Raw genomic sequence first — 25,117 nt, forward strand, 5'->3', positions numbered from 1 at the left:
TTTAAAGTGTACAGTTCAGTGTTTTGTTTTTTTTTTAAGTCATTGGAAAAATCGAGAAACTGTTTTCTCCTTTTTCTTCTTTCTTTCTTTTTTTGGCGAGGAAGATTGGCCCTGAGCTAATATCTGTTGCCAATCTTCCCCTTTTTGCTTGAGGAAGATTGTCGCTGAGCTAACATCTGTGGCAATCTTCCTCCATTTTGTATGTGGGACGCTGCCACAGCATGGCCTGATGAGTGGTACATAGGTCCATGCCTGGAATCTGAACTGGCAAACCCTGTGCTGCTGAAGCAGAGCGCACAAACTTAACCACCACACCACTGGGCCAGCCCCTGTTCAGTGGTTTTTAGCATATTCACAGAGTTGTGCAATCATCGCCACTACCTAATTTAACATTTCAACACCCCAAAAAGAGACCCTGTATATACCCATTAGCAGTCGCTCCCCACACCCACCCCCCAGCCCCAGGCAACCACGAATCTACTTTTTGTCTGTGGATTTGCCTGTTCTGGACATTGCACACAATAGAATCCTACAGGACCTGTCCTTTTGTGTCCGGCTTCCTTCACCCAGCACAACGTCCTCAAGGTTCATCCACATTGGAGCAGGTGTCAGCACGTCACTCCTTTTTACGGCTGAATGATACTCCATGGTGTGGCTATACCACAGTTGGCTTAGCTGTCATCTGATGATGGACACTTGGGTCGTTTCTGCCCTTTAGCTGTTGTGAACAATGACACTCGTGTACACACTTCTGTATAGACATCTATTTTCATTTCTCTTGGGAATATACTTAAGAGGACTTATTGGGTCATGTGGCAACTTTATGTTTAGCATTTTGAGGAACTGCCAGACTTTTCCAAAACGGCCGCACCATTTTACATTCCCACCAGCAATGAATGAGGGCTCCGATTCCTCCACATCCTAGTCAACACTTGTTACAGCCTGTCCTTCCATGATAGCCATCCTAGTGGGTGGGAGGTGCTATCTCCTTGTGGTTTTGATTGGCACGTCCCTGACGGTTAGCGAGGCTGAGCACCTCTCCATGCGCTTTTTGACCATCTGTTTGTCTTCTTTGAAAATCTTTATCCAGATCTTTCGTCCACTGTTTAAGTTGGGTTGTTTGCTTTCCGGTTGTTGTGAAGAACTCCCTACATGTTACGGACACTACTCTCTTATCAGATACACGATTTGCAAACATTCCCTCCCATTTCATGGGTGGTCTTTCCACTTTCTTTTCTTTTTTCCAGATTTTTTTTTTTTAAAGATTGGCACCTGAGCTAACATCTGTTGCCAATCTTTTTCTTCTCTTCCTCCTTCTTCTCTCCAAAGCCCCCCAGTACATAGTTATATATTCTAGCAGGTCCTTCTAGTTCTGCTATGTGGGACACCACCTCAGCACGGCTTGATGAGCGGTGCTAGGTCCACGCCCAGGATCCGAACCAGCAAAACCCTCGGCCACCAAAGCAGAGCACGGGAACTTAACCACTTGGCCGCAGGGCTGGCCCCTCCACTTTCTTGATGATATCCTTTGACACACAGAAGTTTAAAATTTTGACTAACTCCAACTTACCTACTTTTTTCTTACTTTGTTTGTGCTTTTGGTATCATATATAAGAAACCACGGTCTAACACAAAGTCACAAAGATTTACACTCATGTCTTTCTCTAAGAGTTTTACAGTTTTAGCTCTTACATTGAGGTCTATCACCCATTTTGAGTTAACGCTGAGTTAATTTTTGTGTGCAGCGTGAGGTAGGGGCCCGGCGTCATCCTTTTGCACGTGGATACCCAGTGGTCCCAGCACAATGTGTTGAAAAGACCGTTCTTTCGCACATTGAATGGTCTTGGCATGAAACCAATCGACCACGAATGCGAGGGTTTATTTCTGGAGTCTCAGTTCCATTGCAATGATCTGTCTGCCTGTCCTCATGTCAGGACCACGCTGTATCGATCGCTGTAGCTTCGCAGTAAGTTTGAATTAGGAAGTGTGAGTCCAACAATTTTGTTCTTCTTTTTCCAAGTTGTTTTGGCTCTTCGAGATGCCTTTGCATTTCCATGTGGATTTGAGGACGAGCTTGTAAAAAGCCAGCTGGGATTCTGATAGGTATGGCATTGAAGCTGTGGGTCCATTTGGGGCATACTGACGTGGGCACAATATGAAGTCTTCTGCTCCGTGAACATCGGATATCCTTCCATTTATTAGATCTTCTTTAATTACTTGTGACGGTGTTTGGTAGTTTTCAGTGTGCAAGTCTTAGATTTCTTTTGCTAAATTTATTTCTAGGGATTTTGTTCTGTTTGCTGCTATTACAAATGGGATTATGTTCTTAATTCCATTTTTGGATCGTTCATTGCTAGTGTATAGAAATAAGACTGAGTTTTGTATGTTGATCTTGGATCCTGCCAATTGCCGTACACAGTTATTAGTTGGAATAGTTTTTTTGCAGATTGATTTCTCAGGATTTTCTATACACAGCATCATGTCACCTGCAAATAGAGATGGTTTACGCCCTCCTGTCCAATCTAGGCGCCTTTCATTTCTTCTTCTTGCCGAATTGCCTTGGCCAGAACCTCCAGGACAATGCGGCATGCAAGCGGGGAGAGTGGACGTCCTCGTCTTGCTCCTGGTCTGAGGGAACTCCCATCCTTCACAATGGGTAGGGGTTAGCTAGGGGCTTTGTAACGCCCCTTATCAAATGGGGAAGTTCCACTCTGTTCCAAACGTTTCCCTCGTGACAGAGTGTTAGGTTTTGTCAACTGCTTTTCCTGCATCTATTGAGATGGTCACACGACTTCTGTCCTTTATTCTATTAATATAGTGTATGACATTGGTTGTTTTTCGGATGTTAAACTCTCCCTTTTTTTTTTTTTTTTTAACATAAAGCTGTCCCTCTCCGGCTCTGTGAGTCTCTGCCAAACGCAGGGAGGGTGGTTGGGTCCCTTGCTATAGCAGCCTCTGCATAAACAGCCTCTGTCGGTTTCATCTGGGTGGTCCTCTCTTATTTCCACAGGAAATCAAGGCAGGGGGGCGGGGTTCAGTGATTCCCCCTGGACAGGACGACAGTGTGTGTGCCCCCCAAGAGAGTGGTGAGTCACCAGTCCTGGGGCTGTGCCGGGCGGACAAGCCTCTCAGTCAAACAAGCTTAAAGGAGGCAGTGACCTCCTGCCTCAGGGCCAGGCCCTGCTCCAAGTGCTTGCGAAAATCCTTGCATTCCACCAACCCAAGAACGTGGGGAGCTGCTCTGCCACAGATGGGGAAACTGAGGAACCAGTCCGAAGCCACACAGAAGGGCAGACTCCAAGCCAAAGCCAGCTGGCCAGGAAAGGCCTGCTCTTCTCGCCCTGCTGCCTGCTACTTGCCCATCAAACCATCAGCCCCAACTGCCCTCAGGGCAAAGTGCAGGGAGGGGTCTCCCATCCCAGGCACAGCCCTGCCCCTCCTTCCCTCATTCTCCCTGCAGCCCATCTGGGTGCTCCTCCACGAGTGCTGGGGCAGCATCCAGCTGACAACAAGAGCCTTTCTCAGGACGCACCCCCGGGATGGCCCACCTGCCCCCCAATCACACTGGTACATGTCATCTCATCACTGCCAGTGACATTTAGTGTTGTGTGTCAGCGTGACTGGCCACAGGGTGCCCAGATAAACGTTATATCTGGGGGCGTCTGGGAAGGTGTTTCCAGATGAGATGAGCTTTGGAATCACTGGATGCAGGAGAGCAGACGGCTCTCCCGCGTGCGGTGGGCCTCGTCGTCCACCAAGGGTCTGGAGGAACAAAGGTGGAGGAAGCAGGAATTCACTCCTTTTCCCGCCTCACCCCGTGTGCTGGGACATCTCAGCTCATCTTCTCCGGCCCTCAGACTGGGAACACACCATCCACTCGCCTGGGTATCCAGCTTGTAGACGGCAGATCTTGGCAGTCCTCAGGCTCCATAATTACAGGAGCCAATGCCTCATAATAAAGCTCCTTCATCTCCTCCTGGTTCTGTTTCTCTGGAGAGCCCTGACCAATACGCTGCTGGTGGGTCCCCTGTGGTCCTCACAAGGTCAAGTTGATGGGCCACTGGACAGGGCACTTCAGAAGTGGTCCCTGGGGAGAGCCCCCAGGTGCCAGGCACCTGGAGGTGGTCCTTACACCCTCGCAGCCATTTCCTAGCGAGCCCCCAGGTGCCGCTGAGAGCTGCTTCCACCGTGGAGCCAAGGCAGCCTGTTGCCGTCTGTGTTCCCACTCAATCTGGAGCACTCCTGAGGCTCCCTGGGGAAACCCTCTGGTCACTCCCACTGCAGTCAGAAGCGAACAAAGCCCCACTCTGGCTTTCACCTGCCCCCTCACCTCCACCTGCCCCCGACCTCAGCGTCCCGCCTCTTCACCATCCCTCTGCTCGCATCCCACTGCCTTCCTTTCTGTTCCTCCAACCTGCCCCTCTGTGCCTGGACTGTTCCTCCCCAGGCGCTGCAGGGCTGCCTCCTCCCTCCTAAGGGCCTGGATCCGTTGTCAACGCCTCCAAGCCCCCAGGCTGCAACAGCGCCCCCATCTGTGACTCTCTTTCAAGTATCCTGGGAGTTCCCTCCCTTCCCAGTATGGACATAAACTTTGTGGGGTAACATCCGTCACCCTCCCCAGGGCCTAAGTTATTCAAGGGAAGGGCTCCTGGCTGCCCGGCTCCCCACAGCCAGCGTCTGGAAGGGCGCCTGGCACACAGCTAAATATCTGATGCCAGCCCGAGGCAGGGGACAGAACAAGCCAGCCGGGCAGGACCTGCTTTGGAGATGGGGGACCGAGGATGCAGCGTGCTTGGTTCTGCCCTTGCCCTGGTCCCTGAGGGTGAGCTCAATATCTCCCTTTGCCCCCTTCCCAGAGGGCTCAGGGAAGACCCTTTTCTGAGGATACAGCTCACAACTTTGGCAGGAATGTCCTCATCACTGTGGATGGTGGGGAGCTGACAGGACACGAGGGCACCCAGGACATCTTGACCAGGTTCCTCACGCCGGAGGTCTGCTCTGCCTCCTTTGCAACCAAAATGCATCCTGGCAGACCCCCAAGTGAAGACTTATGTTATTTTGATTATAGTGTCACTTTCACGTGCACAAACATAACACTGGGTATCGACGTGTGCTTGTGGCTCTTACACAAGCATGAAGCCAAAACAAACTTTAAAATTAATCACCAAGCAAACTACGAAACTATTAGAGCAGAGATGAATGCGATCAGGCGTCTGTCTAAAGTGGCAGCCACTGGCCACCACGGCTACTCACATTTAAACTACAATGAACGATGACAACAAAAAACTCCCTTCCTCGCTCGCGGCAGCGGCTGTGTTTCAAGCGGTCAGTGGTCATTTGTGCTAGAGTTCCTGCAGACACAGAAGGTTTCCAGCTCTTCACCTGCACGACACCTGGCCACAGACTTGCTCTGTCACCTGTGGAGAGGACACCCCTCACTTGATATGTCACCCCTCCACTTCCTCATCGCCCAGGCAGTGAGGGCATTGGGGCCCGGCCCCCACACCTTCGGGAAGACAGCAGGAGTGTGGGGCTGGCCTCCCTGTGCTACCGGCACCACCACGGTGTGCATGAAATACACAATATTTGGAGGTTCTCATGCAAGTGACTTGGGCCATCTAGACACAACACTGGTCTAGGGGACACCCTCTCAGTGCCCCTTCCAAACACAGACTCCTCTAACGGCAGTCAGCAACTCCACCTGTCCACGGGACAAGGGCTTGGCTGTCTAGAATTTCGCTGTAGGATTTTCAGGCCAGACCCCCTGACTCTCGGGCCTCACCCAGGTTCCCGTCCCAGGGAGGGGTGTGAACAAAGCGCCGGCTGGCTACTTTGGCATCACCATCGCGAGAGCATCATCTCCTCCAGGGAGCCTTCTCGGATATCCAAGGAGCCTGAGGGAGGGGAGGAGAGAGGAAGGGGCTCTTCCCTGGGCAGCCCCCGCAGGCTGCGCCCCGCACAGAGCGTCCGGATCCCGCGGTCCTGGCTGCACCAGGGTCCGCAAAGTGTGCGCGCGGCAAGGGGAGGGGTTGCGCGCAGCCTCCCCGGGGGCCGGACTGGGTACCGGGCCGCGGCCGCTCGGCGCTCGGGAGGCGGGAGGCGGGGCGGAGCGGGACGGGGCGGGGCCTGGGGGGGGGCGCGGCGCCCGATAAGTGGCGGAGCCGAGCGCGCGCCCGACCAGAGAGCGAGCGCGCAGCGGCGGCAACGACCTCAGCGCGCCCCGGCCAGGCCTCCCGCGCCCTGCGCCCCCCCGGCGTCTGCGTGCCTCCAGCGCTCCCGCGCCCCCGCGCCCCCGCCCTCGGCCCCGGCCGCCGCCTCGGCCCCCAGCCGCTGCTCAGCCGGCCCGGGCCCCGCCGCCCGCCTCCCAGGACCAGCCCGCGCCCCCCAGGTCGCCGCCGCCCGCGCCGCCATGGGGGTGGAGGGCTGCACCAAGTGCATCAAGTACCTGCTCTTCGTTTTCAATTTCGTCTTCTGGGTGAGCCCCGGCCAGGGGGAGCGGGGGGCGGGGGAGGCGAGGCGCCCCGAGCCCCGCAGGCCGCGCGCCCCGCTAGGCCCCGCGCAGGGGGCGCAGCGGGGCCGCCAAGTTGCTGGGCCACCTGTGCACGGCGGGCGCGGGGTGGGGAGTCCTGGGCCGGCAGGCCCCGCCGTTGGGGGTCGTCTGGGGCTGCCGCGCCCCTCGACGGTGGGGCGGGTGGCTGCGAGCCGGGTTTCGGGGCCTCTGTGTGTCCGGGCCCAGAGCCCCGCGGCCGGACTGGCGCCTTTGGGCGCCACGGGTCTGTTCCCGATTGGTGATGGGGGGTGCGGTGGGTGCGGGCCCGGGGCCGCGCACCCATACCCGGGCCACCGCTCAGGCCCTCTGGCGCTGTTCCTGGGACCACCCTGTTTTGCGAGGACGGAGCGGGGGCTCGAGGGCGGGGCTCATGGCGCCCCGCCCCCATGAGCTCATCTGGGCCACCGCCCCTGATGAGCGGCCGTGGTGGGAGGGGGCGCACACTCTGTCCGAGTCTTGGGGAACGTTCACCGTACTCCTGGCCTAGGCTCCCAGTCTGCTAACGCCACGCTGGGGATCGTCCTGGGGGTCCGGGCCCGGGAACCTGGTGGCCTGCGTGCTGGGGTGCCTGCACCATCGTGGCCCCAGTTTGTGGGGTCCGGTCCTCCTGCCCTCTTCACCCAGACCGAGATTCTAGCCCGGCCTCGCCCTGGAGGGGTGCTGTGGAGGCTTTGAGGGCAGTGGGGTCGGAGCCTGCCTTCTGAGTTGGCACGGGGCAGGGGGCCGTGAAGACCTGAGCGGCTCTGAGTTCGGGGGGGCCTGGGTTCCCGGTGGATACCTAGGTCTGTGCTCGGGCATCCACTTTGGAAAGAGGCAGCCACAGGATGGTCATCTCTGGGTGTAGGGAGGTCTCCTGGGATCTCCAGCTGCTGGCCTGAGAGTTGCATTTTCCTGACCTTATTCTTGACTGCTGTCCAGTGGCCGATGATGCTTTTGCTTTTGTTTCCATTTCCTGTCGGTGTTGGAATTGGGAAGGGGGTGGAGATCACTTTTTGGCCTGATGGGCCCCTGAGGGAGTGTCAGGAGCCTGCCCGAGGGCCGTCCCCTACCTCCCCTCGGTGCTCGCCTGGGCAGGGACCGGGACCCCCTCCGGGGCACCCTCCCTGCTGCTCTGCCACCCCAGGCTGCTCACCCCTTCTCACTGAGGACCAGGGTGACGTCTGCTGGATGGTGTATTTCTCAAGTTGACTCAGGGAGGATAAACTTTTAAAATGGCCCCTGGAGCTAAGGTGTGGGACTGGGGACATCTGCTTGCCATCTGGACGCCCGAGGATCTTGGGGTGGATCTCAGGGCAGTGAGGTATTTGGGGTGGGGAGGAGAGAGACTGGACTGAATTCTAGCTGGGGGTGGAATGGGGGTGTCACATCCTCCCTGGGGGGCACCTTTGCTGAAGGAGTGGTGTCTGTGTAGCTTTAGTGTCTGCCTGCTGTGGCCCAGGCAGGTGGGGATTATGGGGCCACCCAGACACCTCTGCTGGCTCCTGAGCCCATCGTCCCCTACAAGCACAGCCTGGATGGCGGGGGAGGACCAGCAGGAGGTGGAGGGGAGACAGAGGAGGGAACCTCTCCCAGAGTGGATTCTGGGGCTGGGTGTTAGTGCTGGGTAATTCCCTCCCACCTGCCCAGCCTGGGAGGTCTCCAGGGCAGGCCCCCTGGAGCTTAGCCTGGGTGAGTCTGGTAGTTTCCCAGGCAGCTGGGGTGGAGGCCTGACATCTGTGGCTGCTGTCCCTTGAGGCTTGAGGAAATGCTTCCGAGGCCTCTCTCTCCCCTCCTGGGGCCTGCCCAGCTGAGCATTGAGAGCGCCTGCCTGCTATAGTCACCGTGGCCCCACACACCCATGCAGGGCCACCTCCTGCAGTGGGGAGACGCAGAACTGAGCGAGGCTGGGCTGAGGGGAACCACTCTGCCTGCCCCCTGGCATCTCTTGGCTGAGAGTATGGTTGGGGGTGGGGGAGATGGACCCAGATGGAGTCCCCACCCCACTACTCTGGTCCTGGGCCTCAGCCCCTCCCATCTAAAGTGGGAGTCCTGAGTGCTCTCTCCTGGGATTGTTGGTGGAGTATCTGATGTACGGAGGGGCCACCCTCAGGAAATGGATGTTGGGGATGGTGGCTGGCTGGGAAGATGGCCAAAAGGAGCCCAGCCCATTGGCTTAGGCAGTGCCTTGGGGAAGGGGCCTCAGGCACAGGGCCCAGTGGGTGAGGGAGGGCTCCTGGTGCCCAGCATGACTCCTCACTGTGCACCCCAGCCCCAGTGCAGTAAGAGATGCTGAGGGCAGGAGCCAGGAGGAGAGGTGGACAGTGGGTCTCTGGATTAGGGCACGTTTTAAAGTTCTCTTTTAGAGAGTAAAGGGGCTTCCCACGGGGAGGAGGCGTCAGAGGCAGGCTGGCATGCTTCTCCAGGGAGGAGCCGGTCACCCTGTGCACCCACACACATACTTGCTCCCTGCCCTTGCACCGAGACCCCAGGGCCCCGGGCGGTGTGCACTCAGCCTTCTTTGGGGGTTCCTTGGCCAGGCAGGCACCAGGCTGTGAGGTAGGGATAGGACAGGAGGACGAGCAGCCACCCGGCCTGAGCAGGGGAGACAGTGCAGACACCCTGCCAGGCAGTGTGGAGATCCTACTCCTGGGGTGGGACCAGGAGCTTCCTGGCACAGGCAGCCGGTACTCGAGACCCCCGTTCCTGGAGCACATCCGGAAGAACAGAGGCTCTTGTCCCTGCTTACCCCAGCCGGTGACCTGGGCAGTCGGCCGACCTGTGTGAGTCCTCCCTGCCTTCCTCATCTGTGGAATGGGTATGACAATAGCCCTCTCCTTGGGTGCTGGCCAGGGAGCCCTGGAGGTGCCACTGCCCCAGTGTCCCCCGCCTGGGACTGGGACGGGCTGCTCCTCCAACCTAATGCAGTCGGTGGCTGCCTTCCAGAGGCAGGGCGGCCAGAGCTGGCTGGGAACGGGGCTGATTAGAAGCCTTGCTAACTGGCATTTAATTCTCGCTTCCAGACAGCACATGACTGTCTGTCACTTAGTGGTGCTGTCGCCTTCCTTCCGAGGGAGGGGGTGTGACCCAGGCAGGCTCTCGGTAGGGGTGGGGATTTCCTGTGCCCGGTTTCAGTGGGTGGGCCAGGGACTCGCCCCAGTGCGCCCCGTGTGCTGTGGTGCTTTGGGGAAACGGCCGTTGGGCTGTCCCGGGGCTGAGAAGAGGAAATCTGTGGTCTGTCCCTGAGATGGGCTGGCCCCAGTGAGGGTGTCGGGGCAGTGAGGGGCACGGAGCTGGAGTGAGGGGCAGGGAGCCTGGGCCCCTGGCGGGCTCTGCTTCGGTGCTGACGCGGTGTTCTCCCTGTGGGGTTCCCACCCCCACCCCAGCTCAGTTGTCTCCAGAATTTGAGTTCACTGTCAGTCCCCATCTCATACTGCTTCAAAGTCCGGACAGTGACATGGACCAAACAAAACTAAAGAAAAAAACACAGGGCCAGGCCCGGTGGAACAGCGGTTAAGTTCGCCTGTTCTGCTTTTCAGGGTCCCACGGTTCGCCAGTTCGGATCCCGGGTGCAGACATGGCCCCACTTGGCAAAAGCCATGCTGTGGTAGGCGTCCCACGTATAAAGTAGAAGAAGATGGGCATGGGTGTTAGCTCAGGGCCAGTCTTCCTCAGCAAAAGGAGCAGGATTGGCAGTAGTTAGCTCAGGGCTAATCTTCCTCAAAAAAAAAAAGGAAAAACCATCCCACCCCCTCCCAAATACACTCCCCCCATGCCTTCATTTCAGCACCGAAATCCCGTGGCGGGGAAGAACCAGGGCATAAAATCAATACGGCTTAGAGCCCAGGCACCCGGTCAGGGAGGACTGACAGTCACCTTTGCACTGACCCGGCAATCTGGAGAGGGCCCTGGGGTGGGGGTGGGGGTGGGGATCGAGGAGAAGCCCAGGGCCTGGCCCCCCAGGTCCCAGGCTGGCCACCCAGAAAGGGCAGGGTGACTTTCGGCCCCAGAGGTGGCACCTGCCTGGTGGCCAGGATTCCTTGTCCTGGGCGGAGAACCAGGCTCGCCAAGAACTAGCCCTCAGTACCCTTCTGAATCGTTTTCCACCTGTCCAGCAAAATGTGTTTTGACCCAGGGGCTGGCCCCATGGCCGAGTGGTTAAGTTCGCGCCCTCTGCTGCAGGCGGCCCAGAGTTTCGTTGGTTCGAGTCCTGGGCGCGGACATGGCGCTGCTCATCAATCCACGCTGAGGCAGCGTCCCACATGCCACAACTAGAAGGACCCACAACGAAGAATATACAACTGTGTACCGGGGGGCTTTGGGGAGAAAAAGGGAAAAAATAAAATCTTTAAAAAAAAAAAATGTTTTGACCCAGCCCCTCCTCCCGATGGCCGAGCAGGTGCTGGTTCATTCCAGGTGGGCCCCCAGATGCCGAGGAGTCCCCACAGGTGGGCAGGGGGCATGCCCAAGCAGCTCACCAGTCGTCAACTGGCAGCTGGATCTTCTTTCCTAAGCCAGCCGCCAGCACTGTGGCCACGGGGGCACCTGGGACGGGCCAGCCGCCCTCTGTGGGTGTGACGGCTGGTGAGGCCACAGGGTTAGCAGGCTGGGAAGGCACATTAGGCCTGGGGCTTGGTGGGGTCGGGCCCTGTACGAGCCTCAAGTTGGTGGGGAGGGTGCTCCGGGCTGGGGAGCTGAGAGCCCATGCATGGGTGGTCCAAATGCGCTGGAGGCCTGGGGACAGGGAGCCCCTTGCCCTCTTCTCTGAAGCTCTGGCTCTTCTTCTGACTTTGGAAAGTTAGTGCTCTCCCCACCCCTAGTTGTTGGCGTAACACGCTCGCTGTTGAGAGGGTGAAGGACAGGAAACCAGGAAACCGTGCAGAGCTGGTGGGCAGGTGACCCACCCTGGCGTCCTGCGCTGTCATGCAGGAATCTTCTGTACCCACTGTCCCACGCCCAGGTTGGCCTGAGTCGTAACTGTCCCTCGGCGTACGTCTAACGGCGCCTGGTGACCTGTCTTCCTGGTGCTGGCACCTGTGGGCGGGCGCTCAGGGTGGCTCCACGCTGCAGCTGACAGCCAGCTCCCAGCGGTGGGTGTGGGGACTCAGGCTGAAGCCCCACAGGGCTGTGGGAGTAAGGACCCCAGGCTGCCCACCTTCCCAGGTCTCAGTCCTGGGGGCTGGGAGGCCTGAGCCCCCGGGCTCAATGCCATAGGTCTCAGGGGTTCGGGGGCTTCCCGGTGGCAGTGGTTTTGGGGACCGCGGACTGTAGTCTGGCCCCGCCTGCTCAGGGCTCACTGGGTGCTCAGCCCCCACACAGCTGCAGCAGAGGCTCGGCCCGCCCACCCTCTGGACGGACAGTCTTTCCCTCTGTCCCCAGAGGGTAACAGCTCAGTGCACACGAAGCAGGACTCTCCTGTGCCAGGCAGGCCTCGGGCTGAAGCCGGGCTTTTATCAGACCCACTGAGGAGATAAGGGGAGACTGAGGTTCCCAAGTGACCACATGAGGAAGTCATGGAGGCGGGCTGGAAACCGGAGTCTGTCCTTCAACCACTGTGGTTCGTGGCCCGGCACGGCTCCAGGCCTGTGGGCTCCCCCAGAGTGGTTGGCTGTGCCCAGGTAGCAGGTTCCGGCTCTTGGCCAGGCCATCAGGTGGCTTCTCAGTGTTGTTGCTGCCCAGGGACACCCTGACCTGCCCTGGGACCCCTCCACACACTCTGGTCCCCTGACTGACCCCACCCACCTCCCATCTCCCTCCCCAGTGGGTGCCCGGCCCACCCAGATCCTCCTTGTTTAATGCACACGGCCCTCACATGCCTCTGTCTGGCAGGTCACTGGGACGTCAGTGTCTACATGCCCCTCCCTGCAGGGGCCAAGGGGGCAGAGGGCTTCCCACAGGAGGGGCCCTTCCAGCCACTGGGGTGGGTTTAGGGTGGGAGAGCAGGCCATTTCCTAGCTTCCCTGCCCTGGGTGGGGAGGGGGTAGCGGGCTCAGGGTCTCCCTGGAAGCGACTTGGTCCTTAGGGCCCCAGGCCCACTCCGCTGCACCCCGAGAGATGGCAGGGTATCCTCAGTGGCCTGCACTCACCTCTTGGCGGGAAGTGGCTCCTGCATCCCTCAGCCAGTGGGGCCCAGGAGGGCCAGTGTCCTCACCTCCCCCCACCTATTTTTAGATGCCAGGCCAGGCGGCTTCCTGAGGTCGAGGGGCCGACAGTGGTTTCCACTTCCTGGCTGAGGTGAGGGTCTGCTCTTCCCTCCACACTTCCTTCCTGCTTTGAGCCTGGTGGCTCTGCTCCCGGAGGCCATGACAAGGTCCTAGGGGCAGCTTCCCACCCCCTGGGAAGGCCACAGACAGGCCCTGTGTCACTCAGGGAGGAGTCTGGCAATGTCCCCTCATGGTGAGTGGGGAGCGAGGGTCAGCCTGTAGGGACCCAGGCCCCCCAGCCACTGTCAGAGCCTTCCTCCCCCCCACTGACCCTCCACATCTCATCCTGAAAGAGTCCTTGCTTGCCTCCTCCCTCTGACAAATCGCGGCATCTCCAAGGGCATTTCTGCCTTACTTCCTGCCTCAGCTCTCACTGCCTCCTTGGGAGTGTCTCCAGGCCCCTGGGAGACCCCCCCCCCGGTTGCCAAGCTGTTCGGGCACTCTCCCAGCAAGCATGTGCACCCCTCACGGTGGTAGGTTAGGGAGCAGAGCTGGCACAGACTGAGGCCCCTTGGTGTGCCCCCGCCTGGTGGTCCTCCCCTGTCACGGTGGAGCTGCCCTTGCTGAGAGCATCCGGCTCTGAACATCGGCGCTGAGGGTCCGGGCTCCAGACCAGCTGCTACTTACCGGAGTATGTTGATGCTCCAGTCATCCTAGCCGCCCATGGAATGCGTGGGCAGCACCTGGGTGACCAATTGGGCCAGCCGGGTGGGGGTGGGGGAGGGCTGGGGAAATGATCGCTGTCCCTTCCTGGGGCAGGGGCATGCCTGCTGGCATGGGAGAGGGTCCTGGCAGAGATTGGCGCAGCCGGTGCTGGCATGGGACGGGGGGCTGCCCCGGGCCTGCCTGGGCAGCGCCCGCGCCACTCGCTCCCTTTTCAGTGGCTTCTTGGAAACGGCAGACAGGCTGGGCAGGAACCCAGTGCCCTTGGCAGCCCCGCTCTTCTTTTAGCTGATGTGTTATTTATTAATTCCCAGAAAGGAGGAAGAAAGAAACCGAAACAGAATCTTTCCTAGGGTTATGGACACCGTGTGCTGTGCTCTAGCGCGGAACCTCCAGGAACCCCCACAAGTTGGCTGGCTCTTCCTGAGAGCTGGCTCCCCACCCCCAGCCCGAGCAGGAGCATCTGGGGATGCAGGAGCAGGTGGCAGTGGTGCTTCCAACAGGACAGCGGGCAGGAGAGAGGTGTCTGTGACCCTGTGTGGAGGGATCTGTTGGGAGAGAGATGCATGCAGACTGCCACCGATAAACCGGCCTTGAAACTCCTGCCAGTTAATACTGATCGCCCCGTCGTCGATGGCTTTCTGTATTCAGCTGCGTTATGCTAAGCACTCGACATTATTAGTTGACGTACTTTTATTTCTTCCTTTTACAAAGGATATTGGAGGCACACAGACCCCGAGATAGGGGGCCGGCCCCGTGGCGCAGCGGTTCAGCGCGCCTGTTCTGTTTCGACAGCCCAGGGTTCGCTGATTCTGATCCCGGGTGCGGACATGGCGCTGCTTGGCAAGCCATGCTGTGGCAGGCATCCCACATGTAAAGTAGAGGAAGATGGGCACGGATGTTAGCTCAGGGCCAGTCTTCCTCAGCAAAAAGAGGAGGATTGGCAGATGTTAGTTCAGGGCTAATCTTCCTCAAAAAAAAAAAAAAAAAGACCCCGAGATGGGCCTGAAGTGACCCAGCAGCCAGGGGCCTGGGGGCCGCCCTTGATCGCCATGCTCCGGGCCTCGCCCAGTGCCATTACGACACACTTCCCCTTCATGCTGGCCTCAGCTTCATCATGGACATTGTGTTCCCCAGCTGCCCAGTCCCTTCTTGGACTGACCCTAAACCCTCAGCTCTGTGGACGAGACCTCCATGTCCCAGGGGCTTGCTGCTGGCCGCCAGAAGCCTGGCGAGCCCAGGATCCTGCTTCTCACCTCGGCGCACAGTTGGCACCAGCACGGCAGCCTGGATCCTTTGGGACCCGGAAGAGACATTTACCCCAAAGGCCTTGCTGCCTAGAAGTTCAGTCATCAGGGATCTGGGGGGATGGGGAGTTTTTAAACAGCTTTATTTGACAGAGTAGACTGCGCACATTTAAAATGTACAGCTTGTGGGTCCGGCCCAGTGGCGCAGTGGTCAAGTTTGCACCTTCCGCTTCTAGGCGGCCCGGGGTTCGTCAGTTCGAATCCCTGGTGCAGACATGGCACCGCTTGCCAAAAGCCATGCTGTGGCAGGCATCCCACGTACAAAATAGAGGAAGATGGGCATGGATGTTAGCTCAGGGCCAGTCTTCCTCAGCAAAAAAGAGGAGGATTGGCAGTAGTTAGCTCAGGGCTGATCTTCCTCAAAAAAAAAAAGTTCATAAAATGTACCACTTGTTAAGTTCTGACAGAAGCAGACACCTGAGAAGCTCACGGCTGTCAGGATGGTGGACACAGCCGTCATCCCCCAAAGTGTCCTCCGGGCCTTGTGAGGCTCCTTTTGCCCCTCCCCCAGCCCAGAGCAGCCACTGTCTGTTTTCTGTCTATGTAATTTGCATTTCTTACACCTTTATGTAAATAGAATCAGAAGGGGGTTCTTTCTTCTTTTTTTGGTCTGGCTTCTTTCACTCACGTGGTCCTTTTGAGGGCCATCCAGGGTGTTGTATGAGTAGTTCTTTCCTTTTTACGGCTGTGTAGGATTCCACCGTGTGGCTGGACCACAGGCGGTCTGTGGGCACCATCCTGCCCCAGTTGGAGGCCATCTGGGTCGTGTCCAGTGCGGGGTCCTCACGCGGAAAGCTGCCGGGCCCAGCGGGGGACACATCTTTGTGTGGATGAGCCCCTTCGTGTCCCCCGGGAGAGACCTAGGGGAGGAGTGGCCTGGGCCTGGGGCGTGTGGATCGAACTTTCTGGGGAGCGGGGAGCGGCTACACTGTTTTCCTGAGCGGCTGCGGCCTCCCGCTCCTCGGGCCTCCCGCTCCTCCGCGGCCCCGTCAGCATGTGGTCCGGCCACTCGTCCTCATTTCAGCCGCTCGGGTGGTTGTGCAGTGGCGTCTCCTTGTGGTTTTAGGTGCATTTCCCGTGACTGATGACACTGCTCGTCATCTTACTTACTCGTCATCTGTGTCTTTTCTTTGGTGAAGCGTCCAAATTTTTTGCCCATTTTTTAAAAAGTGGGTTGTTTTCTTATTGTTGAGTTTTGAAAGTTCTTTGTAAATTTTGGATACAAGTCCGTTATGAGCCGTTTGCAAGTCCCAGTCCGTGCCTCGTCTTCTGAAGGCTTGTGCTGTCTCAGGGGCTCCAGCCCTGCGCCCCACTGGTCGGCTGTGGGGCGGGCTGCCTTCCCTTTAAACCACCCCTCCTCTGCTCTTCCCCACAGCTGGGGTGACCCCGGTGCTGCCTTTACCCTCCCCCCCCTCGTAGGTGACCTCAGTTTGCTCACCTGGAAATTGGGGATGGTCATCGCCTTCATCCAGCTCCACCCCAGCGCGTCTGCGCAGGGCGGGGAGTGACTGAAGTACTGCCAGCAGGGAGCACGTCGGCGCCAGGCTCTCTCCGCGCCCTCCCCCCCCCCCCCCCCCCCCCCCCGAGGGTGGGCTGAGGGCCACAGGGGAGTCAGAGGCATTGCCCCACCCTGCCCGCCCTGGAGTCTGAACAGAATCCCTTCTCTTCCCAAAACAGTGAGACGTGGTGACTCTGTCTGCAAGCCCACCATTAGGGTTTGGGGGGTAGGAAAAGCATGGCCTGCATTTCTGTTAGGACCATGTGCCCAAGATGGGCTTGTCCTCCCAGTCCTGAGGTGAGGGGACTGCAGAGGGAAGATAGGGATGGTCTCAGCCCAGCTGAGGGGGCGCAGGGCCCAGCAGCATTCGAGCCATGCGCTGCTCCATGCTCGGCTCCCCTCTAGTGACGGGGATACTGAGCCTGAGTCAGGGCTTGAGGCCAGTCTCTGCGACTACAGAGGCGGCCGGGGACGGAGCTCCCGCAGCCCCTCCCCATGGCGTCCTGGAACTTCTCACAAAGCCATCTCTGGACCACAGTTTCAAAACAGAATAAGGGATGTTTTGAAGCCAGTTACCAGGGGAACCCTCAGCCTCGCCTCCCCTGGAGCCGCAGATGGCAGCTAGCTAGAGAGGAGCTGAGGACTCTGGGGCACCCGCCCTGCCCTCACGGTCTCCACCTCCCCCTGCAGATGTCCCACAGGCCCTCCGGCATTCTCGCAGGTGTGACAGGATGCTGGGACCTCAGGCAGCAGGTGCACAGGAGGCCCAGATGGTTCCACCACGTGCTTGCTCGAGCGCGGGGAAGAGCTTCAGAGCCTGGGTCCTGCTGCGGTGGGAGAGTGGGGTCCCTCCCACCCCCATCAGACTATGAAATCAAGTGGAAAGTTTGGGAGAAGCGGGGCTGAGAAACTACAGCTCCAGGCTGGTGGGGGCCGGAGAGGTGCCCACCTCCTGCTCTGGGGGAGGTGTTGACAGCATCCCCTTGGGAGTGGGAGGCCAGCTGCTGCCCTGCTGTCAGCCAAGCCCGGTGTAGAAGGCCGGGGAAGGGGGTGCAACCCTAGGCTCTCCTGTCCTCTCACCGTCCCCATAGTGCCACCTGCCTGGGGAGTCCCCCGGGCTGCTTGGGGCTTTCCTTGGGGTGTCCCATGGTGCTGGGGTGTCAATTCTCACACACACTATTGAGCATGTTTCCTCTGAGCATTGTCTCGGGACCCCGCTCCTTGGCCAGGGTCTCAGGGGCAGGCACGAGGCAAGGCCAGGTGGTTTTCTCGGGGTCCAATTTTCAGTTTCTCTTCCCCATTGAACATGTAGCTGTGTGTCTGTCGGGGGGGTCAGCAACTGGAGGTGCCGGGTGCTGCTATGGGAAGGCCTCAGCTGCCAGCATGTGATGGTGGAGAGGCAGAGGACGCCAGGAGCTGGCTGGCGGCTGCGCTTGCGTCTCTGGGAGTGGATTCTGCCTTGGTGGAGCGTTTAGGGCCAGGGGAGCCTGGGGAGGAGGCAGGGCATAAAGGACAGCCCAAGGAGGAGGCTGGGGCGTGGAGGGCAGTCTGGGTGCTTGCGTGGGTTGGTCTGATGGTCAGGCATAGGCCTGACCAGGCCTAGTCTGGGCTCATCCTCGAGGCAGACGTCACGCCCCCCTGGCCCCCATCCCCACCACCAAGCCATATGCTGGCAGGAGGACGAGTCTCCGTCAGCTGGGAAGCCCTCCTCCCTCATGCCAGGCCCCAGCTTTTCTACAACTGCTCAGGGCAGCCTCTCCTGGCCTACCCAGAGAGCACAGCGAGCTTCCTTCCTCAAGCAGCTTCCCTACTCAGGGCTGACGGCAGGGGTTTATCCCACAAACCGCCTGGCCCCTCTCCCCTGTGGCTTCCTGGATGCCACCAGCCCCAGCTGCCTCCCCTTCACAGTCACTCCCACTCTCTGTCCTGGCAGCAAGGACGTGGAGTGCCCTCCACACACTGTTGGGGCAGCACCCACCCTTGGAGGGGGGCCCAGCGTTCCTGGGGCGCTCAGGTCTAGTGTGGCATCTGGCCAGATTTAGCAAAGAAAAATACAGGACGTCAGTTAGACTTGAGTGTCAGATAAACAAGATGTGGTTTTTTGGCATAAGCATGTCCTGTGCAGTGTTTGGGACACGCTTAAAGAAGTATTCGTTGTTCACCTGAAATGCAAATTTAACCGAGTGTCTCGCATCTTATCTGGCAACATCTCATGGGGTCTCACTACAGTAGTGCTGGCTGGAGGGTCTGGAGCTGGCCAGGTGGTTGCTGATGCCCAGGCATTTCTGGAGTACCTGGGCAGACATCTGGAGCCAGCAGGCGGCCCAGAGCCCAGGGGCGCCTGTGAGCGCCGCCCGAGAGGGGAGACCCCCCCGGAGAGGGACCTCGGAGCCGTGGAGGGGAGGGGCCAGTACCCGCCTCTCTCCGGCTGTTCAGTGTGGATGATTCGCACCCACCCCTGCACTGCTCTGGGCCACAAGTAACGCTGTGTCCGTTCTTTCCCCAGCTCGCCGGAGGTGTGATCCTGGGCGTGGCCCTGTGGCTCCGCCATGACCCACAGACCACCAACCTCCTCTATCTGGAGCTTGGAGATAAGCCTGCACCCAACACCTTCTATGTAGGTGAGTGCAAGTGGGGTGGGTCAAGGACCCCGGCCGGCTGTGGGCTGGGGGCCAGCAGGGACAGCCCAGCAAGGTGTCTGACCATGAGCTCAGTGAGGCTGCAGACGGGCGATCAGGGAGGGCTTCTGGGAGGAGGCAGGGCCTGAGCCAGCCCCACGGGGCTTGCTGCATGCTGGGGTGGGGAGGAGGCCAGCCAGGAAGGTCTTTTTGGGCGACAGGGTGAGAAGGAGCCAGAGAATGGGTGAAGTGAGGTCAGCCTGGGGGCCTGGAGGGCCTGGGTGAGGCGTGGGGCCTAGGTCCCTCTTCGGAGGTGGTCCGGTGCCTGGCCGGGTTGGGGTGCCTGGGGCAGGAGTCAGGTTCCTGGGGAAGCTGGAACTTGGAGGGGCATGTGGCTTGTTGGGACCCCAGCAGATGGCCTCTGGGGGCTGAGCCAGGGCAGGAGGGCGGCAGCTGGGTGGGGGCAGGGCAGCTGTGTCATGTGGTGGGTATTTTGGGGCAGGCTCCCTGGGAAGGGGTGGGGTTGGATGCCTGGGTAGCAGGACTTGCAGCTGAGGCAGCTGAGCCTGGAGCCACAGAGGATGGAGACTCAGGCCCAGAGTGGCAGGGAGGACACGGATGGATGACCCGGGCCAGCAACGGTGACTCAGGCCACCCCTGCAGCCATACCTTGCTGCCTTATTAGGCTGCATGTTTGCCTCCCAGGCACCAGCTGTGGCCCCCCAGGGGCGTCTGTCCGGCTCGGGGGACCGGGCGGGGGAACTGAGGAGGAGGGCTACACCTCTCCTTCCAGTTGGTCCCCAGCCAAGGGGTGGCGGGCGGGCAGGCCCTTGTGGAGCTCTGGCCGTGTTTGTTGAGATGTTTCTCTCCTTTAAAGGGACGGCTCCTGGGCGGCCCCTCTTGCCCCACAGGTTGAGCAGCAGGGCGGGAAGCTTGTGTGCCTTCAGGGTTCAGGGCTCACAGCTGGGGCCAGCAGCCACTCCCACTCGGGACCCCACACACTTGGGCTACATGCTTAGCTGCTGAAGTGGGGATGGCTCTGCATCCTCTCCTCCCCATCCCGCCCAGGGCCATGAGGGGGGTGCCTGTCCCTTCCCGGCCCGTGGGTCCCTCTGGGCCATGGGGTGGAGAGGTCTGGGTTCCAGGGAACCTCGATGGGGCAGCCCCTCTCCTCCCCAGAGACGGCAGCCTGTGGCTCTGGCAGTGGTTTCAAGGGGCCAGCTGTCCCTGGGGAGCCCCTCTGGCCACTGAGTCCCTGCCCATCCAGGACTGGCCTTCTGGAGCCTCTTGCTGGCCCTGATGCGAGCTGGGCCTGCCAGGGAGGCGGGCAAGGAGATGGCGGCCCTGACAAAGGCCCTTTGTCTGGTGCCGGGAAGTGGGGGTGGGTTAAATGACTCGCTCAGCACCCTGGGCAACGCTGCAGGGCCCGGGTGCGTCCCTGACCTCACTTGTCAGAGCCAGGCACAGGGGTGTGGATGGGAGCCCCACACTGGGGGGAGGTCTGGGCTGGGCCTGGGAGGGGCTGTGGCTCAGGCATCTGCTCCTGGGTCTCCCAGCCCCTTGCAGGACCCTCCATAGCCCAGATGGCCAAGACGCCCCTCCCAGCACTCTGTGCCATCTCGCTGAACCTCATGGGGATGCAGGCCCGGGGGTCCCACCTCACCTCACAGATGGGGGTATCAGGGCCTGAGGAGAGGGAGACAGACCTAGTTTGAGGGAGCCTCCTGAGGGCGGCCGAGGCAGGAGGCTTCCCCTTGGCAGGTCCGCTCAGTGCTGCCCGGAGGCTGCGTCTGGCCAGGAGGAGGCCCTGGGCCTTTTCTGAGCCCGGCCTGGCCCCCAGGCTCCTTCTCCCAGGGCTAGCCGGGCACCTGAGCCTTGGAAGCCATTGTCCTGGCTCTGGAGGGGGCCTGGGCAGCCCACAGTCTCTGCGGGGAGAACTAGGGGCGTGGGACGTCCCCGGAGAGACGCGGTCAGTGTTTCCCACAGGACACAGGGCCCTGTCTGGGTGGGCGTGGACACTGAGAAGGGCAGCCTGGCCAGGCCAGAGGCCTCTCGGTCCCCAGTGCCCCCAGCCTCTGGTGGCCTTTCCCGCCTCCCCAGGAACCTGTTTTCAGCCCAGTGGGTGTTGGGCAGGTCAGGAGGGCAAACTGCCCCCTGTGTGCTGTCCTTGAGCCATCCCTGCTACCTGCTACCACATGCCCTATCCTGTCCATGGGCACAGCCACCTCACCACCCCAGCCGCCAGGGCACCTCGTCCAGCAAGTTCCAGCCCGCGGGTGGGGGCCTCAAAGGCGGATTCCAGCCTACCCCTCCAGCCTGAGGGGCTGCCCGGAGCTGCCTAAGAGGAGGGGCAACTGAAGTGGGCACTGCATGTGCCTGGCAGGGGATCCCTGCCAGCAGATCCCTGGCTGCCCTACCCCCTCCCACTCCCAGGCCAACAGCTCTGCACCAAGACGAGGATGATCCTTCTTGGCCCCCACAAGACCAGGAGGCTTATGGGAACCAGAGTGAATGCAGGTGGTGGGTGGGTCACCCCGGGAGAGACACTCCGAGTAAAGCTCTGATCTCCAGGTTCTCTGAGCACTTACTATGTGCCATTGCATGCTGCCCCCGCATCACCAGCCTCCCTCCCCACGTTGTAGAAGAGGAACCGAGGCATGGAGAGATGCTCGTGCAGCCTGGCCGGGCTGTGGCACCCTCCCCAGGGCATTGGGCACCTGACCTCTTCTCGGTAGGGCAGCCTCAGGGTGGGCGTCAGCAACTGTTGGACCCTCCAGAGTCCTGGGCAGTGGTATGTGTGCACAAGGCCGGGGAGGATGTCTCAGTCTCTCTGGGATGTCGAGCACTGAGGATGTCCATCTTTCTTCCCACAGGCATCTACATCCTCATTGCTGTGGGGGCCGTGATGATGTTCGTCGGATTCCTGGGCTGCTATGGGGCCATCCAGGAGTCCCAATGCCTGCTGGGGACGGTAAGGTCCTGGGCTGGGTGGGGGAACTGCGTCCAGCTCAGTGAGCGGGGGGCGCTGCGGGCTGATGCCGACGGGCAGCACCAGGAGCTCCAGGGAGGCAGCGTGTGGTCAGCCTACACAGGCCTCCCATGTGGAGCTCGGGCGCTTCCCCTCGCCAGCCTGGCCCTGGAGGAGGGGTCCCGGGCAGCCTGAGGACCTTCCCCAGAGGGCCAGCTCCCTGTTTCCCTGTTTGGGTCTTAAGTTGCACTGCGGTTGATTGCCCTTATGTCTAGTTCCTAAGTCTAAGTTCCAAAGTTGCTTTTTTCTTTTCTTTCTTTAAAGAAAAAGCCACAGATATAATAGGAGTGTGTCCCAGTCCCACGGCCAATCTCAGGTGTCCCGGGGCACGTCACCCCCTGATGGGAAGCTGAGGCCTGGCTCTGGCGTCCAGGGTCTAGCCGGTCCAGGAGGCGTGGGCTGCAGGAGCCTGTGCCAGTGTCTCCATTGGGGGAAACTGAAGCCCACCACAATGAGCCCCTTCCCGTGGGGAGAGGGGAGGGAGAAATGAAGCAAGGAAAGTGGCACTAGAGTTCAAGCTTCCTCGGGGCATGTGCCACTCTGCACTTTCCAACCCACTGAGCCCCGAACCTCATCCTTCTGCTTCAGCTGCCCTGTCCTGTGGATCCTGGTCCTGCGGGGACAATGAGAACATTGGCCTCCCACTGCTGGGGCCAAGTCAGGCTCCATGCAGCTCATCCCTGGTCGGGACATGGGTGGGTGGGTACTGCCAAGCACACCTGTTCCTCGGGCGTCTGTCATCTGTGGAAGGCGAGCCCTGAGCTGCCACACTGGTCAGGGCCTCGGGAAGCCCTGGCCGTGTCTGGCCTGCTCTGATCCCCCCTCTCTGCCCCAACCCAGTTCTTCACCTGCCTGGTGATCCTGTTTGCCTGCGAAGTGGCTGCTGGTATCTGGGGCTTTGTCAACAAGGACCAGGTGAGCCTGAGTCCACAGGGGAGAGCCAGTCCCAGCCTGGAGGGGTGGGAGGAGCACCCGCTGCTTAGGCTGTCAGGGACAGGTCAGATTGCAGGGTACTCTTTGGGGCCGGCCTGGGGAGAAGACCACAGAGGGCTTTCTGGAGGAGGCGGCATGGAGGCGGGGCCGCCAGACTCCCAGCCTTGGGGTTGCGGCCGAGCTGTCCTGAAAGTGATAGCTTGCAGGAGAGCCAGGTGAACACGTGTCCCTGGGGATGGTCCCTGCTGTGGTGTGACCCCCACCCCCCACCCCAGATCGCCAAGGACGTGAAGCAGTTCTATGACCAGGCGTTGCAGCAGGCCGTGGTGGACGACGACGCCAACAACGCCAAGGCCGTGGTGAAGACCTTCCATGAGACGGTGCGGGGGAACTGGGGGGAGGCCGGGGAAGGGGTCCTGGGGGACCAGGGGAGAGGCCAGGGGTTTTTGAGGCCCCAGTGAGGCCTCAGCCCAGACCTCAGGAGTAGGAGGGGCTCTTGGGAGGCCGTGGGGCCCCGTGTGCAAGCCCCGGGGGGCTTCTCTGGGACCTGTGGGTCCCTGGTGGGAACGAGATAGGCCAGGCTGGCTGGAGTGCAGGGGTCTCTGAGCAGCACAGCTGAGTGAGAGGAAGTGGGAGAGGGGGGCGCCTGGGCTCAGTTCTCCCCCCCGGAGGGGACCATCCCAGACCCCTAGCCCCACGTCAGGCCAGGGTAGCTGCTGGCACCTCTGCGGCCTGCAGGATGGCTATCCTTGCCCATCTCCTCTCGCTCGGGTCATCTCCCCACGTGCGCCTGGGGCTGACTGCGGGCACCCTGGGTCTCTGCAGCTCAACTGCTGTGGCTCCAGCACGCTGACCGCACTGACCACCTCCGTCTTAAAGAACAACCTGTGTCCCTCGGGCAGCAGCGTCCTCAGCAACTTATTCAAGGTGCGTGGCGGTGGGCGGGGCCTCCCTGGGGCCCAGCAGGGCTGGGGCCTGCCCACTCCCCCACTTCACTGCCACCCTCCTCTCTCCGTGGGTCCTGGGTGGTGGGTGGGCCATGGCCACACAGTGGCACTGTGGCCAGAGTCAGAGCTGCTCTGCCTGGGGGGCTGGGCCATGGCTGAGTTTGCACTGACAGCCCACAGGGGAGGCGAGGGTGCCCTGGGTTCCTGGTTGGTCGGCTCTCCTCCTCTGGCAGCTGTACCTATACCCAAGCGGGCATGGAGGGCGCCCTGACCGCTGGGTCAACGCCCGTCTGTGCCTGGTGACCGCTGAGCAGAACAGGGTACACACAGCCCATCCCTTGGTTCCACGTTTGTTTTAAAACGGAGAGACTGGGTGTCGTTCACGCCTCTTCTGAGGGAGCCAGGGCCACGCCCTTCTGTGCTCTTTTTTCAATGACTTGTCTGCTGCCTTGTGGGGGACCTGTGGACTGACACCCCTGACCGCCTGTGGCCATCCCCTACAGGAAGACTGCCACCAGAGGATCGACGAGCTCTTCTCGGGGAAGCTGTATCTCATCGGCATCGCCGCCATCGTGGTGGCGGTGATCATGGTAAGTGGGTGGGCGGGGTGTCTGCTCAGGGCCCGCCACAGGTCTGTGGGTGCTGAGCAGCCGGCCTGCCCCTCCCTGCAGATCTTCGAGATGATTCTGAGCATGGTGCTCTGCTGTGGCATCCGGAACAGCTCCGTGTACTGAGGCTCTGGCCGCCTGGGCCGCAGGGAGGGCCAGTGGGACCCCTGCAGCACCCCCAGAGCAACCCGGACACTTCTGTGGAGGGCCTCTCACCACCTGTGTATATAACTTTTCTGGTATTATTACTTTGCTGCATTTATTAGTCTTTTTACTTTTGAGGTTTTGTTTTTGTCTTGAAGTTCCCTGTTACCTTCTGGGGCTGACGTCACCTGTAGGTGGCATGTGAGTGGGCCCTGGGGACTGCAGGCCAGGGGCCCCCTCTGCTTCTGGGGCTGCCTAGGAGGTCTTGCCTGCTCAGCCAGGCTCTCCAGGGGACCTCACAGGCCTTCTGGCCGAGCTGCGTCCTCCCACCCACCCATCCCCATGGGCTGCACGGCTCACGCCGGTTTTAATCCTTGTTTCTCTCCTGTCTCTAGAGCCGGGTCTATGGGCGGCCTTATGCCTTTAATGCACCTCTCCTTTCTAACGCGTCACTTTCAACTGTAATTACGTCTTGAAAGTCATTCAATAAAGAAGGAAAAACCAGGCATGCTAACAAACTGTCTGGCCCCTTCTTGTGCCTGCAGCGTCCAAGACCCACGGGGCGGCTGGAGGGGAAGAGGAGCCTGGCAAGGGTGGGGCTCAGTTCTGCCAGGGTGTGCTGCCAACCTTGTTGGTGGGTGG

General features: G+C 60.1%; 1 protein-coding gene and 1 long non-coding RNA gene across 6 annotated transcripts; one reads left to right on the forward strand and one right to left on the reverse strand.

The window, feature by feature from the left end:
* LOC123277787 (uncharacterized) lies at positions 1–18,697 on the reverse strand. 4 transcript variants are annotated; one of them, XR_006515010.2, is made up of 4 exons: positions 12,613–18,697; positions 7,329–7,502; positions 5,783–5,894; positions 1–5,417 (listed from the first exon to the last, which is right to left on the reverse strand). It is a non-coding gene; the product is annotated as an uncharacterized lncRNA (long non-coding RNA). The 4 variants fall into 4 exon arrangements; XR_011495230.1 differs by having other exon boundaries at positions 7,329–12,860; positions 13,357–13,494; XR_011495232.1 differs by having other exon boundaries at positions 7,329–11,560; positions 13,357–13,493.
* Positions 6,117–24,993, forward strand: CD81 (CD81 molecule). 2 transcript variants are annotated; one of them, XM_044749649.2, is made up of 8 exons: positions 6,117–6,475; positions 18,704–18,818; positions 21,689–21,786; positions 22,684–22,758; positions 23,052–23,156; positions 23,602–23,703; positions 24,227–24,313; positions 24,395–24,993. In XM_044749649.2, the coding sequence occupies exons 1-8, from the start codon at positions 6,410–6,412 to the stop codon at positions 24,455–24,457; spliced, it is 711 nt and encodes a 236-aa protein (XP_044605584.1). In that variant the 5' UTR covers positions 6,117–6,409; the 3' UTR covers positions 24,458–24,993. The 2 variants fall into 2 exon arrangements, with proteins under 2 accessions (XP_044605584.1, XP_070344515.1); XM_070488414.1 differs by lacking the exons at positions 6,117–6,475; positions 18,704–18,818 and adding an exon at positions 19,363–19,456.
* Positions 24,994–25,117: the final 124 nt, after the last annotated feature.

This window comes from Equus asinus, chromosome 17 (assembly GCF_041296235.1).
Source record: "Equus asinus isolate D_3611 breed Donkey chromosome 17, EquAss-T2T_v2, whole genome shotgun sequence".
In the NCBI taxonomy this organism is placed as follows: domain Eukaryota; kingdom Metazoa; phylum Chordata; class Mammalia; order Perissodactyla; family Equidae; genus Equus; species Equus asinus.